This window comes from Hyperoodon ampullatus (assembly GCF_949752795.1).
Source record: "Hyperoodon ampullatus genome assembly, chromosome: 18".
In the NCBI taxonomy this organism is placed as follows: domain Eukaryota; kingdom Metazoa; phylum Chordata; class Mammalia; order Artiodactyla; family Ziphiidae; genus Hyperoodon; species Hyperoodon ampullatus.
The window spans coordinates 17,947,887-17,967,368 of NC_136931.1; the positions used below are offsets into that span (position 1 = coordinate 17,947,887).

Here is a 19,482-nt window from a genome sequence, read left to right on the forward strand (position 1 = left end):
CAGAGACTGACAGACACACTATCCTGATGGGTAAGAGTGTGAGGCCCACTCAGGGCCCCAGCTGTGCCAGCTGTGCTTGGAGATGGTGAGTTAGCCACTGGAATCTCTGGATGTCCATTTCCTCATCTCTAATGTAGTAGGTAATGGTACTTCCCTTGTAGGCTGTTGTGAGAATAAAATAAGATGCACATAAATGTCTCCGCCATGAAGTCAGCCTTTTTCCCCCTGTGGGTGCTGAAGAAGCCACAGATAAAAGAAAGATCAAAGGTTTGAACAATAGTCTTTTTTTTTTTTTTTTTTTTTGCATTACGCGGGCCTCTCACTGTTGTGGCCTCTCCCGTTGCGGAGCACAGGCTCCGGACGCGCAGGCTCAGCAGCCATGGCTCACGGGCCCAGCCGCTCCGCGGCATGTGGGATCCTCCCAGACTGGGGCACGAACCCGTGTCCCCTGCATCGGTAGGCAGACTCTCAACCACTGCGCCACCAGGGAAGCCCTGAACAATAGTCTTTTAATTTGTTTGTTTATTGGGGCTGCACTGGGTCTTTGTTGCTGCATGCGGGCTTTCTCTAGTTGTGGCGAGCAGGGCTACTCTTCGTTGCGGTGAGCGGGCTTCTCATTGCTGTGGCTTCTCGTTGCAGAGCACAGGCTCTAGGAATGCGGGCTTCACATTGCTGTGGCTTCTCGTTGCAGAGCACAGGCTCTAGGCATGCGGGCTTCAGTAGTTGTGGCACGAGGGCTCAGCAGTTGTGGCTCGCAGGCTCTAGAGTGCAGGCTCAGTAGTTGTGGCTCACGGGCTTAGTAGCTCCGTGGCATGTGGGATCTTCCCGGACCAGGGATCGAACCTGTGTCCCCTGCATTGGCAGGCGGATTCTTAACCACGGCACCACCAGGGAAGTCCCTATAGTAGTCTTTAAGTGGATTTTGGATAGCTTTAGATGACTGTATCAGGTGGAAGGTAGCAGAATGAGGAGGATTATCAGTGGAGGGGTTTGACCACTGTCTCTTGCTCACTCTTCATCCATTTAAATTTTTACACACACTTCCATGCTGTGCTTTGTTCTCCTAAGCTGTAGCACTGGGCAGAAAGAGGTCTGATAAAACAGGTGTTGCCCCTCACGTCTTATAGGAGGGACAGGTATCATCTAGCAATTTGATACGAATGAGAAAAATCTCCCCAGCCACTGTGTACCGAGAAATGAGTCCGTACATTCAGGTGGTTGTAAATAAATTTGCCTAATGTTTACCCTCAAGAGGCAAGAACTGAAAAATGACAGTGCAGAGGAGGGGTGGAAATCTCTCTTCTGAAGTAATAGATTCTACCCAGCACCCGTGAAGTATGTCTGGTAAGCCACTGAGTTTTTGAGGTGAAAGCAAAATTCTTTCCTGTGAGCCAAACGTGGGGTACCATGCCAGTTCTATTCTGGAATATCTATGTGTGGCCCTGAGACTGGCCTATGTGTGACTTGCAGAGTTAATGATTATCCCAGCAGTTGTCTAAACTGCTTGGTTCCACTGGGCTGCTGCAAGCAGTTAGAGCAGTCTCCAGAGAGCAGCATGTTCCCCTTGCTCTTTGGGGCTGGACTGGTGGTTCTGAACCTAGCGAGCTCAGCAAGGAGCCAGAAGACAGAACCTCTTAGTGGCTCTGGGGACCAGCCCCCTTTCCGTGGTGCGGATCGATACGACTTTGCCATCATGATCCCTCCAGGAGGCACAGAATGCTTTTGGCAATTTGCCCACCAGACTGGATACTTCTATTTCAGTTATGAGGTGGGTACTTGGTCATACTGGGGACTTGTTTTTCTTGTTTGTTCATTTCCTTTTGTAAAGGGGGTCAGGTTTTAAATGAACACAAGGTTCTAGTTGTCTTTATTATGCTGTGACTCCCCACCTGTTAATGAAACAGACCTGCAGTTAAATGGAAACTCCTGATGGATGAATAATCACTAAAACATATGGTTTGGCTTCTCAAATTGGGGGCTGTGGAAGTGTGCTCAAAGTCATGGGACAAACCGGGTGCCTCTTCCTGGAGAGGTAATCATCACACTTACTCGAGTTTAGAGATGAGAGGGGAAATAATCCATTTTTTAAATATTAAAATAATATGGATATAGTACCAAGTTGAATGAAGAGTCATGAACTTTGGAGACAAACCCAGAGATTTCAAAGACGCTTCAGTTTATGAGGTTGGGGGAGCAACATTTACTCTCTTGCTTTAGGGCTAATTCCAGCAAATTGGAGAATCAGTAACTCAAGGCTTCTCTATGCAGTCAGACAGACCTGTTGCTTTTAGGAAGGTAAATGTTTTCAAGTTGCCTGTTCACTGGCCAAGTACTTTAATCCATGCTGTGCCCAAAGATGGTCTGCTCAACAGTAAACTTAGAAGCTGTTCATTTCCTTTGTTCTTTATCTTAGAAACCTATTAACTTTCTAAATTTTGTTTACAGAGTAAAAGACTATGTTGATCTTATTCTACTCCAATGTAACTTACAATTTATCTTAAATTAACCTATCAGGGATTTTTCTTATCTCTGAATTTATAATAGAATAGTAGCTACTAGTCAGGTCACTGTAGCCTGGGCTTATCAAGACGCAGCTTGGAGGCAAGTACCTATTGAATGCCTTATTTATTTCCTGTCAAGCATCAAATAAGCCCAAATCTGGTATACCACTGGGGAGGTCAAAACCAAGTGAGTTCAGCCAAGAACTCTACAGCCAGATTCATACACACCAACATGTCAGCTGCATGGTCTGAGACATGTTTTCTTACCAGGGGTGCTATTGGCAATTGGGTCATTTCTTTGTCCTGCTTACTATTTCTAACACGGCAGAATGTTCAGCATTGCTGTCCCCACCCCCCTTCCCTACTCGCAACACCAGGGCAGCGTCTCAGCCCAAATTCAAAGTGGGGGTTGGGCAGTACCATCCCTGATTGAGAACCACTCTGCTGATGGTCACTGGATGTCAATCTTACCATTCAGCTAGCTTCCTGATGATGCAGCAGGAGCTTTTCTCCCTCTTTAATGTGTCTCGGCAGGTTCAGCGGACACTGGGAATGTCACATGACCGGCATGTCGCTGCCACTGCACATACCCCACAGGGTTTCCTTATAGACACCTCTAAGAACGTTCGGGGCCAGATTAACTTCTCCACCAAAGAGACAGGTCTGTTTTCGTCATCACGGTTATTATAATAATCATACGTTTCTTTGAAATTGGGAAAATAATGAGGAAATATTGAAATTAATTAAGTACCTGAGATGTAAAAGCTCTGGCTTTTTCACATATGGATGGTGAAATAGTAAGAAAAAGATTTAGCCTTCAAGACCAAAAACCAGATTTCCTGGAGACTGCCAATGACCAAGGACATTAATCAGCGGTTCACTGGCAGTTTGGAAGCAGTCTCCAGGTGACTAATTATTATAACTCCAGGGTCCAGAAGCTCGATTTTATCTTATCATCTCCAACGAACCAGATTATTGGAAAGTGATCAAAACAGGCAGACCCATTTATGATACAGAATTCCAATTAATAAATTTATTATGGGATAGTATTTCTTTCCAGTCATCAAAACACTTGAGCCAGTAACCAAAAAGCAGAACACAAGGAAATGCATGGCCATGAAAAATATCCACATTCTACAACAAAGCACTTCTCCAGTCACCAGAAAATTCCTACAGCCAGATCGAGCCTGTCCTCACCCTGGACGGCACCAGTCAGTTTGAACTGTCCTCTCTACCAGCCAGGTGCACAAAAAAAGACTATTTCTCAACGGGGACATAAGAGAATCACTGCGTGGCACAGGATATTCAGCATTATTATGCAGCATCTTTGGCCCGTACGTGACACGCCTTCCAGTGCCTTCCAGTCATTTCGACAATCAAATACACTGCCACACCTTTCCAACCCTGCTCCTCCTCACTCCTCCCCCATCACCACACGCGGGGAGGTGACCCCAGTTGAGAACAAGCACCAGTACATACCCCAACCATCAGCCCCCCGTACAGACCACCTTGCAGGAAGTTACTCCAGTAGGATAGCTTCTTTCATTCACAAAGCATACATTTTTTCCCTACTTTCAAATTCAAGATGATATCCCAGCTCTAATGGTATGCAAGAAGCAAACACTATGCTCTTAATATGCTCTTGATCAGAAATTCCTTAAGAGATGTGGGAATTATACGTTGAAAAAGAGGAAAAAAACATTTTCTATCCAACATAGAGCTATTAATATTTGGCAAAACAATATTATTATAAATAATATTTAGTAAAATAAGTTTCACATAAGATCAGTATCTTCCACATCAAAAACTGGATTTTGTACTTCCTAAGTAAAAAGAAGGTGCTATAGTAGCACATTTAACACTGGAGAACAGTTATCTCCAGGGAAATCTAGAGGGTGGGAGGGTGGGAGACCAAGACTTGGTAATGATCTAGGGATTCCTACAGGTTTTTATCAGCTTTGTCTAAAAAATCAGCAAAATCACTTTGGTTCTGTGCAAGTATACCTCAATTTTGGAGTCTTCTATGAGGGGCCTGAGATGGACCACAAAGAGAAGAATGAAAGAAAACAACTGAATGATACTTTGGATGCAATTGAGGTAATTGTTTTGTGGGAGAGAAACATCCATGGAAACTGACTTTAAATTTGGAGGAAAGATTAGAATTATGGGAGTAATATCATCTGAGTGAGGGCTCATTTGGGTAGAAAACAAACAGGCAAAGGGATTTGAAGCCTTAATTAATTTTGTGACTTGGAGCTCTTGAAATTCCTCACTTGTTTTATACCAGGAATTGGCAAATAACGGTTCACAGGCCAAATCTGGCCCACTGCCTGTTTGTTTTTTAACTTAGATACAATTCACCACTTTAAGTGTACAGTTTAGTGGTTTACAAGGTCCTGCAACCATTACCAGCATCTAATTCCAGAATAGTTTCATCACCCCAAAAAGAAACTGCAGACATATTATTCACTCTGTGTTCCCCATGCCCCTCAGCCCTGGGTAATCCCTCACTAATCTACTTTGTTTATACAGATTTGCCTGTTCTGTACACTTCATATAAGTGGAATCATACAATGTGGCCTTTTGTCTTTGGCTTCTTTTATTTAGCATGTTTTCAAGGTTCATCCACATTGTACCATATATTAGTACTTCATTCCTTTTTCTGGATGAATAGTATTCTATTGTATATTTAAAACACCACATTTTGTTTATCTACTTATCAGCTGGTAGACATCTATCTGGGTTATTTCCAGTTTTTGGCTGTCATGAACAATGCTGCTGTGAGCATTTGCCTACAAATTTTTGTGCGAACATGCTTTCATCTCTGTACACATATAAGCGGTATACTCTGCTGACACATATGGTAACTTTTTACCTTCAGTGAGGAACTGCTATATTCCACAGTGGCTAAACCATTTTACACTCCCACCAGCAGTGTATGAGTGTTGCAATTTCTCCATATCCCTGCCAACATGTTATATAGTCTTTTTTGCTATAGCAATCCTAGTGGGTATAAGTGGTATCTTGTGGTTTTTGAGTTGTGTCTCCCTAATGACACTGAGCATCTTTGCATGTTTTTTTGGAGAAATGTCTATTCACATCGTTTGCCCATTTTAAAATCTGGTTATTTGTCTTTTTATGGTTGAGTTCTAAGAGTTCTTTATATATTCTGGATACAAGTCTCTTATCAGATATATGATTTGTAAATATTTTCTCCCATTCTCTGGGATCTCTCTTGACTTTCTTGATAGTCTCCTTGATGCACAAAAGCTCACTGCCTGTTTTTGTAAGTGAAGATTGACTAGAACACGGCCACGCTCATTTGACAATTACAGTTGGCCCTCTGTATCTGCAGATGCAGAACCTGCAGATGCGGAGGGCCGACTATGGGACTTCAGCATCCTCTGCAGGTCCTGGAACCCAACTCCCCACTGATAATGAGGGACAGCTAACTGGACATATTGTCTATGGCTGCTTCTGTGCTACAGTGGCAGAGCTTAGTAGTTGCAAGAGACTGTATGGCCTGCAAAGCCTAGAATATTTACTGTCTGGCCCTTCCATAAAAATTTGCAGGCCCTTATCTTTTACCATATACAAAGAACAGAAGACATCACCCAGAAGGGCAATGATGTGCTGAGTACATGTCTAAATCTAGAGATACTCTGGAGGAACTTTCTAGTTTCAGCACTGAAGCTTTTCATTATAAAAATTATTTTTTTAAAACTGAAGTCCAGGCCATTTTTTCATAGACAACAAAACTAGCATTTATCAACAACTCCAATAGCCAACTTATTACATATTATAAAATCATAAGTTACTCAACTTCCAGATAAACTAGGTTAGTGCTGGTGGGTACCCAGGTGAGGCTAGATGAGGTTAGGGAGGAACCCTTTCTGTATTTCATTTTCTGTCCTGCAGAAGAGTACACGAAAGCTGCAGAACAATATCTTTCACATGTGGCGATACTACAACTTTGCTCGCATGAGAAAAATGGCTGACTTTTTCCTACTCCAGTCAAACTATAACTATGTGAATTGGTGGTCGACAGCCCAGAGCCTTGTTATTATTCTTTCTGGGATTCTGCAGCTGTATTTCTTGAAGCGTCTCTTCAACATCCCAACAACTACAGACACAAAGAAGCCAAGATGCTAAGCTCAAACAACTACGGTGCCCTGGCTCTTTTCTTCTGGGGCACAAGCTCTCTCAAATCTTTGTAAAGTTATTGGGAAAAAATCAATTTTTCTTGTTAGAAAGTTGTAGCCTATTGCTGTCATCTACACAGGCAAAATAGCAATAAATAAAAGTATGTAAAGTTTTGATGTTGACTATTTCTAAAGTACACACTAAATGCTACCATCAAAATACTGTCCATTGTACTGCAACCCCTTAACCTTCACTATGTCTATTTAGAAATTAAGAGAGAACCTTGGAAGGGAGAAAAGTTGAAAAAAATGGGACAAAAACATATAAAACTGCGTTTTATATGTTGCATACAAAAACAGGAGTTGGTAGAGTGTTTTGTGATTGAAAAATGATTTATTTTTAGAGATGTCACCTTTGGAATTTAAATTAAGCAGTATATGCACTAAAGAAATTGCTTTACAATACAGGTACTTAAAAATTTTTTTGTCTGTGATATGTTTTTCACTAAAAAACATTTTAATAATTCTAAAAATAATTTTGGAAGGCATGGGAGAAGGATGGAGGAACTAAATTATTATTTCAGGGTCTCTGATTAGTGCTTTTTGTCCAGGCCAGTCAGGTAATTACAGATTTGTAAGAATATATGTATAAATGAATCACTTTGCTGTACACCTGAAACTACCCAATATTGTACGTCAACTATACTACAATAAAAAATTTTTTTAATTAAAAAAAAAAAACCAAAAGATTTATAAGAGAAATTGTTTTAGAAATCAAGGTGATAAAAATAACATTCAGCCTGGGATCATACCATTCAAGAAAAAGAGCGAGAAAACCGTTTGTAAAAGCCAAAATAATATAATCAAATTATGTTCATAAGATCCTACTCTTAGTAACAGAAATACTCAGTATAAACATTACAGAAATAATTCTTACCATTTATTCAACACTCTCATTTGCCAGGCACTGTGCTAGGTGCTTTACGATCATGATTTCCACTTCTAAAAACTATTCTTAGGAAGACGGCTAGGCTTTTTGAAACAGGAGGAAATGAAACTTATTAAAGTTTAATGACTCATCTAAGGCCATAGAGCTGGTAGATGTGAGAACTGGTGTTTGAATCCAAGTTTTTTTTCCCCACTACACAGCACCTACCGTAAAGAAAATCGGCAGAATAAACTGCTCTTACTGTTTTATCCAAATTTCATTTGTAAAATCCCACACATGACCTACTATTCTGATGGCAATATCTATCTTTCATAGTATTAATAAATAAGAGAATTCATTACGTTCTTATCATGTGTTTGGAAAACAGTGTTATCACAGATAACAATAATACGCTATTCTTGTCCTCAGTTCCAACAATTTAGAACCTGTTACTCAAAACAAGAAGCCCTCTGATTCAAATACAAAACACAGCATTCTAGTTAGTCATAATCACAAAGATCCGAAACCCCGTTTTTGAACCATTTCTGCATAAGAATCCAGCCTGCATTTGTCCATAATAGAATATTAAACTAAGAAGTCCCTGAAGAGGTCACAGTGTTGACAAAATTCAACATGATGGTGGAGCCTACACAGACACAGGAAACAAAGCTAGGCCCTTCCACACAGCCACAAGTCCTCGCGATGACTTCGTTTTAAGTCAATGTCTCTTCATGCCGCACATATTCCCCAATGTCTGCTTGATGAAATACCACAATCGCCATGGGGTCTACTTTCCTGCAGTCTTGTGTAGACTTTGCTGCCACCCCAAAACCCTGGGATTCAAAAGAAGAGACACTGATTCACTCAAGTCATTCAATAAGTACGTACTGAGGTCTGGAAACAACAAAGACGAAAAGATACAGTTCTTTGAAGAATTCAAAAGGTGCTGAGAATTTAGTCTCTCAAGCGCAGACTGAAAATACATCCATCTTGAATAAAAAGATACTTGATTTTTTAACAGCAACCATCTCTACTCACCAAAGGGATGTCTGCCATGGAGTAGACCACGACTCCCTGGTACTGAGAAGTATTTTCAGTGATTCGACCGAGTCCAGATTTCAGCACATGGTTCCCATACAGGAAGGATTGCTCTGCTCCAGGTTTTATCCACACTTTATACTGTAATAAAGAGAATTAAATCCAAGAGACATAAAAATGCTAAATAGACCCCTGCAGACAGGCTAACTGCTAGATCTATGGTTAATTTCTTTCTTTTTTTCCCTTATGAACTAAGTTTTTTTGGTTCTTTTATTTTCTTTTCAGTTGAAGTATAGTAACCTACAATACTATGTTAGTTGCAGGTGAAAAACACAGTGATCTGATATTTCTATACATTACAAAAGGATCACAATGATACAAAGTTATTTTATCTGTGTCGTGTCATCTGTCGCCATACAAGATTATTAAAATATTACTGACCATATGCCCCGTGCTATATATTTCACCTGTCAGGTTCATCTGTCTTGTAACATGAATTTTAAAGAAAAGAGAGAAAGAGTCATGCTTCCCTTAATATGTTCACCCTGTGAAGAGACCTGCCAGGAGGTTCTTACCTCGACTCTACAACCAACTTCTCCCATGGGCAGTTTAACAGCTCTTTTTCTGTACCCCACTACACTCCTCTTCACAGCCACCTATTTGCTTTTCGGTCTTGAGCTGGGTCTGCATAGGCTTTTCAGTTTCTGCTGGAGGTAACTACCACTACGCGGCCACACAGGGCTCCTACACCTGAGCACACATCTCCAGGTGGTGGCACTGACCCTAAGCACTGTCAGGGACTCCGTCGCAGAAAAGGTGCCCAATTCTGCCTTCTGATGTGGCCCTCAGCCTAGACTTCCTCCATCCCTAGTGGCGGACTGACACCACCCCACAAACCTTGGCATACGGTGCTAGGTAATCCAGAGCCGTGATGTGCAACCGAAACTTGTGGGTCTTCGTGAATTTTCCGAAGCACGTCCCCAGCGACACCAGCTTGTCACCGGAGATGTTGGCGGCCAACTTCAAAATCTTCTCACTGAAGGGATAAAGAAAAAGGCAGTGTCAGATGAGGGAGGCTGGAAGGACCCAGGCCCCCACCCGGCTCCATGCTGCCTACCCGGCCCCGCGCCGCCTCACCTCACGTAGTACACCCGGTCGTTGTGCAGCCTGAAACAGTAGGTGCCGTCGGGCCTGTCGACCAGCAGCTGCAGATTCTCCCCGATGCTGAGAGCAAAAGGAGGACTGGAGGCCGCGCCCGGACTCGTCCCGGCACCGCGCCCCCCGCTCCACCCACTCCCCTCCCCGCCACCCACACACTCCCTCTTCTGCCCCGCGCACTCTTACTATTTTGCTATCTTCTCAAACATTACTCGCGTCTCCTCTTCAGTCAGAGGCCGCATTTTCCCGCTGGGTTGGAACGCCGGATCCTCGTGCCTCAGTTACCGGAAACGGAAGATCAGCCGCCAGCCGCTCCTTGGCAACCTCAAAGCCTGCCTCTCTAGCTGCTTTCCAGTCGTTCCCCACGCTAGCGCCCCGTAACCCGGACGACTGTCGGGGAAAGAAAGCGGGCCTGATGAGAAACCATAGAGACCGGAAGTACGCCCCGGCTGCTTTAGGTTCTACGGAGTCAGCGCCCTCGCTGAGCGGGAGGGGAAGTGACGCTACTGCTGAGAAGATGGCGGCTACGGCGACTCACCCACTCTCTACTACGGCCTCGGCCACGGCGACGGCCACCGCCGCTGCTCTCGGGGAGGTGGAGGATGAAGGGCTCCTGGCGTCTCTGTTCCGGGACCGCTTCCCGGAGGCCCAGTGGCGGGAGCGGCCCGACGTGGGCCGCTACCTCAGGGAGTTGAGCGGCTCGGGGCTGGAGCGGCTGCGGCGCGAGCCCGACCGCCTGGCCGAGGAGCGAGCGCAGCTGCTGCAGCAGACGCGCGACTTGGCCTTCGCCAACTACAAGACCTTCATCCGCGGCGCCGAGTGCACCGAGCGCATCCACCGCCTCTTTGGCGACGTGGAGGAGTCGCTTGGCCGCCTGCTCGACCGCTTGCCCAGCTTCCAACAGAGCTGCAGGTGCGGCGGGTCCGGTGCTTAAGGGGCTTTTAATACCTGTAATCGCTATCATTTACGATAGAAATAGCTAACACTTAGATAGCGCTTACTCTATGCCAGGTTCTCCTCTGAGCATTTCATTAATCCATTTAAACTGCACAGCAGCCTTCGAGGTAGGTATTGTTTTTTGCATTTTGTGTATGAGGAAGTTGAGACACAGAGGTTAGTGACCGTCCCAGGGCACAGCTAGTAAGTTTCGAAGTCAGAATTGGAACCCAGCAGCACGTCCTCTCTCATAGGGCTGTTGTGAGCACTAAATAAAGAGGATCTATGCAAAGCATTTATCATTGGGTCTGACATAATTAACACTCTACAATTGTCAGCTTAATATATGTGCATCTTTATATACACCTATACACACAACAAACACACAACACACATGTACACACAACAGCTTGGACCAGAGGTCACCTGCTCTAAACCGTGCATTGATAGGAGGCTGACAAGGAAATCCTCCCATTTGGGGACAGTAAAAATCATCATCCAAAAAAAAAAAAAAACTTCCTTTTTGACCCATATTCTCTCTCCCTCGACCCTCAATCCATTATCCCTAATTCTGCCTTCCAGTCTTTCGTGATAAAAGTTTAAGTTTTCTTTTGAGCCTTTGCAGATTTGAGAATAGCTTTCATACTCTTCCAATCCCCTAGAATAGATGGAGGGCTTCACAAGCAGGTGTCTGCAGTTACCGAGAAGAAATGGAGACTGTAGCAGGAACTGAAGTTGGACCATAGCATAGGAGAAGATTAAGAGGCTGACGGAACTTGGGGGTAAGGCTGTAGTTCTAGGCTAGTTAGGGCATTATGAAAATTATAAGAATAGCTGTTATTAAAGGAACATTTACTCCATATCAGGTCCTATGTTAAGTGCTTTATACACATCATCTCATTTAATCCTCACATCCTTATGAGGTGGGTCCTGTTACTATTTTACCAATGAAGAAACAGTTCAGAGAGCCTAAGTACCTTGCCACAGCTTGTTAAGTGGCAGATTTGGGTTCAAATCTTTTTATCACTTATTAGTTGTGTGATCTTGGACAGGTTACTTAAAATCTCTGGGATTAAAATTTCCTCAAGGGTAAAAGTACTCATCTAATGGGGTTGGTGTGAAGATTAAATCAGATAAATCAGCCCAGTGCTCAGTTCATAGTAAGTGCTTGGTATTTGTAGCTAAGGTTTGGATGCAGAGCAGTGAACCACCAATGTACTCCTGATTGTTACTAGGAATTTTGTGAAAGAGGCTGAGGAGATCAGCTCCAATCGCCGAATGAACACCCTGACTCTAAACCGGCACACAGAAATCCTGGAAATCCTGGAGATTCCTCAGCTCATGGACACCTGTGTCCGCAACAGCTATTATGAAGAGGCCCTGGAGCTTGCAGCCTACGTACGCCGACTGGAAAGGAAATACTCCTCCATCCCTGTCATCCAGGTAGCCAACTTGCCCAGAGAGGACTCAAACTGATGTTCTTGTTATCAGTAATTCTGTGGTCATCACTGACCCTTTAGGCAGAAACCTTAGGGAAACTCCTTGCATTTTTCACATCAGTTTCTGCAAGGCAGGCAGGCTTGATCATAAAACATACATTCATTATTCAGTCAGCTGATAAATATTAATCATGTGCCAGGCATTGATCTAGGTGCTGGGGATACAATGTGAACAAAGACAAGGCCTTGGCTCTCATAAGCTGCTAGTTGGCAAATAAATAAATAATATTCTTTCAGACAGTAAGTATCTTAACAAAATAAACCAGGGAATGGGGCAGGAGGCTAAGGTGGGTTACTCTAGGGAGAGTGGTCAGGAAAGGCTCTTCTGGTGAGATAACATTTAAGCTGAGACCCAGATGACGAGAAGGAGCCAACCACATGAAGATGTGGAGGGAGAGCAAACCAGAAAGTGGAACAAACAAGTATAGCAGGCTAAGGAGGGAAGAAGTTGGAGTGTTTGAAGTATAAAGATAGCCATTCTGGCTGGATTGCAGTGAGCAAGGGGAGAGCATTAGGAAGCAGGTGAGGGCAGGAGAACCAGGCAGGGCCTGTAGGCCACAGTGAACCAAATCTTTGCTGGTGAACCTGTATGAATCAGTTTTAGGAAATATACTTCGTATGTCAGGACAGCAGTGGGAATGTTGGTCTGCAGTATTCAGGGTTAGTGGAATGGGTTCCAGGGAGTGTCTTTCCCAGCATGGTGACTCACCCCCTGTGTCGTCAGGGCATTGTGAACGAAGTGCGCCAGTCCATGCAGCTGATGCTGAGCCAGCTGATCCAACAACTGAGGACCAACATCCAGCTCCCTGCCTGCCTCCGTGTCATTGGCTTCTTACGGCAAATGGATGTCTTCACCGAGGCTGAGTTGAGGGTCAAGTTTCTTCAGGCCCGAGATGCTTGGCTCCGTTCTATCCTGACTGCCATCCCCAGTGATGATCCCTATTTCCATATCACGAAAACCATTGAGGCCTGCCGTGTCCATCTGTTCGATATTATCACCCAGTACCGTGCCATCTTCTCAGACGAGGACCCGTTGCTGCCCCCTGCCATGGGTGAGCACACCGTGAATGAGAGTGCCATCTTCCACGGCTGGGTGCTGCAGAAAGTCTCACAATTCCTGCAGGTGCTGGAGACCGACCTTAACCGAGGGATAGGCAGCCGTCTGGACTCTCTGCTGGGCCAGTGCATGTACTTTGGACTGTCTTTCAGCCGAGTAGGGGCTGATTTCCGGGGTCAGTTAGCTCCTGTTTTCCAGCGAGTGGCTATCGGCACTTTCCAGAAAGCAATTCAGGAAACGGTCGAGAAGTTCCAGGATGAAATGAACTCCTACACCCTCATCTCAGCTCCAGCCATCCTGAGCAGCAGTAACCTGCCTGCTGCTGTTCCAGTCACTCAGCCGGGGACCCTGCAGCCGCCCATGGTGCTCTTAGACTTCCCACCCCTTGCCTGCTTCCTCAACAATATTCTGGTCGCCTTCAATGATCTGCGCCTCTGCTGCCCCATGGCCCTGGCGCAGGATGTGACTGCGGCCCTGGAGGATGCCCTTGCCGAGGTGAGCACATACTGTTGGCTCTCTTCTGGGGCCTCCTTCAGTAACAGGTGGCCAGACTCTTGCAATAAACCAGTCTGTGTGACAGTGGTGCCTGCTGACTTCGGTTTGCTTTGGTTTTAGAGGTTTTTCTGGTTGAAAAGCTCTGGTTAGTCCCCTTTCATGAAGTGTCTCACCTGTAGTAATGGTTCAGTAATATATTGATTTTCTATTGCTGCATAACAAACTCACACAAACATAGCAGCTTAAAACAACACACATTTATCATGTCTCAGTTTCTGTTGGTCAGGAGTCCAGGCACAGCCCAAATGGGTTGGTCCTCTGCTCAGAAGTTTGCAGTCAAGGTGTTGGCCAGGCTGTGGTCTCATCTGGAGCTCAGGGTCCCCTGCTTTCAAGCTCACTCACAGTGGCAGATTTCTGTTCCTTACAGTTGTAGGACTGAGGCCCTCAACTTCTAGAGACCAGCACACTCCATAGGCAGTTCAGTGTGGCTTTTTAATTCTTCAGGGCCAATGGGAGAGCATCTCTCCTTGCTAAGTCTCCTTTGGGGGAGTCCTCAACCCTCTTTTAAGAGGCTCATCTAATTAGGGTAGGCCCACCCAGGATAACCTCCCTTTTCATTAATTCAATCAGCTGGTTAGGGACTTTAATTAAAACTGCCAAATCCTTCACCTTTGCCATATTCTGTGGGTTAGAAACAAGTCACAGATTCTGCCTGCACTCAAGGGGAGGAGATTACACAAAGGAGTGGATACCAGGGGGCGGGGATTACAAGAGCCATATTAGAATTCTGCCTCATACGAGTAATACTACCAATATTGCTAATATCTGAGTATGGTGCACATTTTTTACACATTAAATCTTTAGATACTGGGTGTTTCTTATAATTGATGACATCTTACAGTCGGTGTCAACCAGGTGGCAGTTGTGACGTGGTTGTATAAAATCTTTCTGTTGATGTCCTCCTGTAAGAAAGAGCAAGGAAGCATGAGCAATGAAGCTTTTTAGGGTCAGTGAAATTCAGGTAATAGTAATTAGCTAATATTCATGTAGAGCTTACTTCATGCCACATAATTTATCATACTTTACACATATTAAAACTTAATTCTCACAACCCTATGAGGTTAGGTCCTGTTGCTGGCCCTACTTTATAGATGAGGGAACTCAGGCACAGAGGGCGTGGGATGCTTAAGTAATCACTTAGAGGCCACAGAACCAGTGAGTGGCACAGCTGGAGTTTGAGCCCAGAACGTCTGGCACCAGAGTCTATGTTCGTTATTTATTTATTTGTTTGTTTGGCCGTGCCTCTTGGCTTGTGACCAGAGATTGAACCTGGGCCCTCGGCAGTAAAAGCACAGAGCTTTAACCACTGGACTGCCAGGGAATTCCCCAGAGTTTATGTTCTTAGCCCTGTCACTGTGACACCTGCCTGTAATGTCAGCTAGGCTGTTATTTGTATGTGGAACTTCTTTTCCAGCTCTATTTTTTCCTCCTTACAATTTTCTAGTGGTTCTAGCATTGTGGAACTTCAGAGGCCTTACTCAGTAGAAACCTTTTATAGTGTTGCTTCATCTTCCTGGATCCACCATAGTTCTGGTCCATCTCCCATGGGAGCCAAAAGCAATGTATTCTGTGTATAATTTCATGATGCTCCTCCACTGGAACTGGAAACTACACTAGTAATAAAACTAGTTAGATAAGAAATACATCAGTGAAGTGACAGAATTGTGAAGATTGACCACAATTGTGAATTTAAACAAGATAATAATATCATGTACTGTTTGGAACAACTTTCTTCAGGAAAACTTGAGGGGTGCACATTTGTACCTAGTTTTATACACTGCTGATGGTGATAGACTAACCCAGTGATTGATGGTGCCCTTGTCTCTTAGGTAACAAAAGTAATCTTGGCCTTCCATCGTGCTGAAGAGGCTGCCTTCAGCAGTGGGGAGCAAGAGCTCTTCGTCCAGTTCTGCACTGTCTTCCTGGAAGACCTCGTTCCTTATTTAAATCGCTGTCTCCAAGTCCTTTTTCCTCCAGCTCAGATGGCACAGACCTTAGGTAAGAGAAGGGAAATGATTTTTTAAACTATTTTATTGACATAATTCACATACTAAATAATTCACCTATTTGTAAAATTCAAGGTTTTTATTAAGTGTACACAGGTGTGCAGCCATTACTACCATCTAGTTTTAGAAAGATCCCCGGTGTTCATTTGTGGTCATTCCCCAATCTTGCCCTTAGCCCCTGGCAGCCACTAATCTTTCTGTTGCAGTAGATTTGCCCTTTCTGGGCATTTCTTTTTACGCGGGCCTCTCACTGTTGTGGCCTCTCCCGTTGCGGAGCACAGGCTCCGGACACACAGGCTCAGTGGCCATGGCTCACGGGCCCAGCCGCTCCGCGGCATGTGGGATCTTGCCGGACCGGGGCACGAACCCATGTCCCCTGCATCGGCAGGCGGACTCTCAACCACTGCGCCACCAGGGAAGCTCCTCTGGACATTTCTTATCAACAGAATCATACATTATGTTTATATCTGGTTAAGTGGAAGAAGCCAGTCACAAAAGAACCACATAATGTATGATTCCATTGACATTAAATGTTTACAGATGGTGTTTTAAAAATATTTTTTAGAATTTGCCTTCCCTTCCCTATGCCCCTGTCTCTGTGCCTGTGAAGGGGGTGTGGGGGGCACAATTTCCCAAAGGGTAGTGGGCCAGTGATCCCACCAGCAGAGTGGCTGCTCTCTGCTCCCCCAGCTTTTCCTTGGGCCTGTCCAGGGAAGCCAGTGCCTGCTGAGGCTCTCCTGGTGCTTGCTTTCTCCATCCATCCTGCACTGTGCTGTTCCCATTACCTTCAAAGTCTGGCTTTACCGCATAGGTGCCTGTCCCATATCACAAAGGTGATTTTTACTGTATTGAAATACGGTAACTGTGTTTCGTTACTTCCAATAAGTGTTTTTTTTTTTTTTTTAACCTGTGACACATAAATAATTAAATTTATTAAACGCTTTTTCCACTTCTATTCTTTACCATCTGGGCCAGGCATTCCACCCACTCAGCTCTCCAAGTACGGAAACCTGGGGCATGTGAACGTCAGCGTCGTCCAGGAGCCTCTGGCCTTTATCCTGCCGAAGAGAGAGATGGCCTTCTTTCTAGACGACAAGGCGCCAGTCCCCGAGCTCACAACTCCAGCGCCAGAACCCCCTGCCGAGGGGCCAGTCCTCGAACCTGTCACCCCGGCTTTCCCTGACGGGGGGCAACAGGAGGTGGGATCCGTGGGACCGCCGCAGGCCGCCGACGAGCCTAGTGCTGGCACTTGACAAGCGCCCCCTGCGCCCGGGCCGGTGCGGCGGGTACCAGGGCCCCGGCGCCCGAGGGGCTTACTTACCGCAGCGCCTGGTGGGAACGGGAGTTGCCGCGCGTGGGAGAGGCTGCGAAGGCATAATTAAAGGGAGAACCTCCTGGATATTCTTGTAAATGCTTGATTAAACTATCAGAAATGGAATTAAATAATAAAGCTGATGGACGCCACCCAGAGGCTGGCTGCGAAGTGTGAGCGGCGCCGGCGTTCCCGGAAGGCCCGCGGGAACTGCACTTCCCGGCGTCCCTGGGGGCGGGAGCTTCGGCTACGGGGGCCGGCGAGGGACGCGTGGGAGTGGGTGGCTCTGCTTCACGCAGCATGGGTCAGCTGGGGGCTGGGCTGCTGCTGCGGTGGCTGTGGGCGCGTGGCTGCGTGGGGCCGGCCTTGCAGTGGGGAGAGCGGGTAGCGGGCGGCGGCGCCCAGGCCTGCAGTTCCACGCCCTCCCCCCCACGGATGGCCTCGAGGGCCCGGCGCGCCGGCGCTCCTACTGGCGCTACGTGCGACGTCTGGTGCAGGGAGCGCTGGAGCCGCCGTACCCGCGCGTGTGCCAGGTCGGGGACCCGGCGCTGCGGGCCGTGGCGGCCCCGGTAGAGCCGGCACAGCTGGCGGGACCCGAGCTGCAGCGGCTGGTGCAGGTGATGCGGCGGCGCCGCTGCGTCGGCTTGAGTGCGCCGCAGCTCGGAGTGCCGCTGCAGGGGTTGGCGGTCGAGTTCCCCGAGGCGCTCTTCCGCGCATGCGCGCCGCGCGTGCGCGTGCGCGAGGCCCGTCACATACAAACCTTCCCCCTGCGCGTGTTCGTGAACCCCAGCCTGCGTGTGCTGGACAGCCGCCTGGTCACCTTCCCCGAGGGCTGCGAGAGCATCAGCGGCTTCCTGGCCTGCGTGCCCGGCTTCCAGGCGGTGCAGATCTCAGGTGCGGGGCAGTGGGGTCCCTGGGGCGGATGGGTAAATGCGTGCTCCCCTTTAACCTGCGGAGGCGGCGGCCTCGGATCCCACGAAACGGTTTCCGCAAAGTTCAAGTTAAAGCGTAGACATGTTGATGGCTGATCAGCGGAGCCTACCTACCCACGAGCAGACCCTGGAGTGGACAAAATTCAGGACTGAGGGAATGGGACGGGGCAGGAGGCGCCTGTGAGAGCAGAGCCAGCTGAAGTGGGGCACAGGGTTGGGGGGTTGGGGGTTTGGGAGGGTGGCCTGGTTCCCCTGTTAGCTCACACCACATCCTCTGCCCTCTCACCTTCTGTTTCTCTGTCTCACACACACACACTCTTACAACGTTGTTTTCTGTCACACACACACAACCTTGTCTGTTTTCACACACACACACACACTCTTCTGCGCCAATTAGATCTGTCATGTGGAATGGGAGAAGTAGAACCCAGCTTTGCCTAACCCAAAGTGATAAGCCATTACCTGTCATACCACAGGATGTTTTGCAGAGTGTGATTCTTTGCTGGGGTTGGGATGATTGTTCCTCTTGAGCAGGTCACTTGGGAAGATCATTTCTCATTTCAGCCCCATAGCGAACCCAGCAACCTACTCATCAGAGTTGGGAACCAGGCTGAATACTTGGTAAGAGGCAGAGTTCAGACTTCTTTTCTAGGAAGCATAGGGGCTGCTGTCTGCATTCCCTTCTGATATTGCCTCTTGTAAATAGGAACAGCCAGGGGCAAGGAGAGGCTAAGTAGGTTGAGAATGATGCAGTTCAGCATGTCCGCACCCAGGCTGTCCCTTCCTTTGCAGGGATGGACCCCGGAAGAGAGCAGGTGGTGTGGCAGGCCAGTGGGTGGGCAGCCCGCATCATCCAGCATGAGATGGACCACTTGCAGGGCTGCCTGTTCATTGACAAAATGGACAGCAAGACATTTACAAACATCCACTGGATGGAGGTGAATGACTAAAGCTTTCCTGCTGCATCTGAGGACCCTGAAAACCAAGACACAAACATTTCGGCTTTAAGCTGGGCATGTCTTACCTGGCATTGACTTGGTATTGGTTCTGCTCCGACAGAAAACAATGGCCTGTCAAAGCGTGCCTTCCTGAGTTGGAGGAAGATGTTAATGTTTGCCCTGAAATGAGCTATGGACAATGTACTGCCTTCAACTTGAGAAGAAAAATAACTCCCCTGAAGGAGTGGACATTTCCTGGCAATTTTGTATGGAGATAAAGACGGGGCAGGGACAAGTAAATAGCCACTCTCAGTAGACATGATTTCAGAAGAGCTGTATCATCTGTTCCCAAAGCCAAGATTAGATAATAATGTAGTCCCAAAACACCTGAAAGCTGTGTTTAAAAATGCGGATTAAGGCTGTGGTTGATCATCTTCACCAAGTTCTTATGTTTACAAAGGGCTCAAGTGTGTTACCTGC

At 46.4% G+C, this 19,482-nt stretch overlaps 4 protein-coding genes across 5 annotated transcripts; 3 read left to right on the plus strand and 1 right to left on the minus strand.

Moving 5' to 3' along the window:
• Window positions 1-1,555: 1,555 nt before the first annotated feature.
• Window positions 1,556-6,653, plus strand: TMED6 (transmembrane p24 trafficking protein 6; the record flags this gene model as incomplete). The annotated part of the gene is made up of 4 exons (XM_079723711.1): window positions 1,556-1,768; window positions 3,036-3,162; window positions 4,447-4,598; window positions 6,420-6,653. 4 exons carry the CDS (start codon window positions 1,556-1,558, stop codon window positions 6,651-6,653), a joined length of 726 nt encoding a protein of 241 aa, XP_079579837.1.
• A 1,631-nt stretch (window positions 6,654-8,284) lies between these two features.
• Window positions 8,285-10,009, minus strand: NIP7 (nucleolar pre-rRNA processing protein NIP7; the record flags this gene model as incomplete). Of its 2 annotated transcripts, XM_079724284.1 has the most annotated exons (5): window positions 8,285-8,404; window positions 8,610-8,750; window positions 9,507-9,645; window positions 9,747-9,833; window positions 9,954-10,009. In XM_079724284.1, 5 exons carry the CDS (start codon window positions 10,007-10,009, stop codon window positions 8,285-8,287), a joined length of 543 nt encoding a protein of 180 aa, XP_079580410.1. The 2 variants fall into 2 exon arrangements, with proteins under 2 accessions (XP_079580410.1, XP_079580411.1); XM_079724285.1 differs by lacking the exon at window positions 8,610-8,750.
• Window positions 10,010-10,284: 275 nt separating this feature from the next.
• COG8 (component of oligomeric golgi complex 8) lies at window positions 10,285-17,277 on the plus strand (the record flags this gene model as incomplete). The annotated part of the gene is made up of 5 exons (XM_079723875.1): window positions 10,285-10,679; window positions 11,939-12,146; window positions 12,927-13,754; window positions 15,644-15,812; window positions 16,796-17,277. 5 exons carry the CDS (start codon window positions 10,285-10,287, stop codon window positions 17,071-17,073), a joined length of 1,878 nt encoding a protein of 625 aa, XP_079580001.1. The 3' UTR covers window positions 17,074-17,277.
• A 155-nt stretch (window positions 17,278-17,432) lies between these two features.
• Window positions 17,433-19,014, plus strand: PDF (peptide deformylase, mitochondrial; the record flags this gene model as incomplete). Its single annotated transcript, XM_079724034.1, is given in 3 exon segments — window positions 17,433-17,558; window positions 17,561-18,026; window positions 18,857-19,014. Coding segments are annotated over 3 exon segments (750 nt in total).
• Window positions 19,015-19,482: the final 468 nt, after the last annotated feature.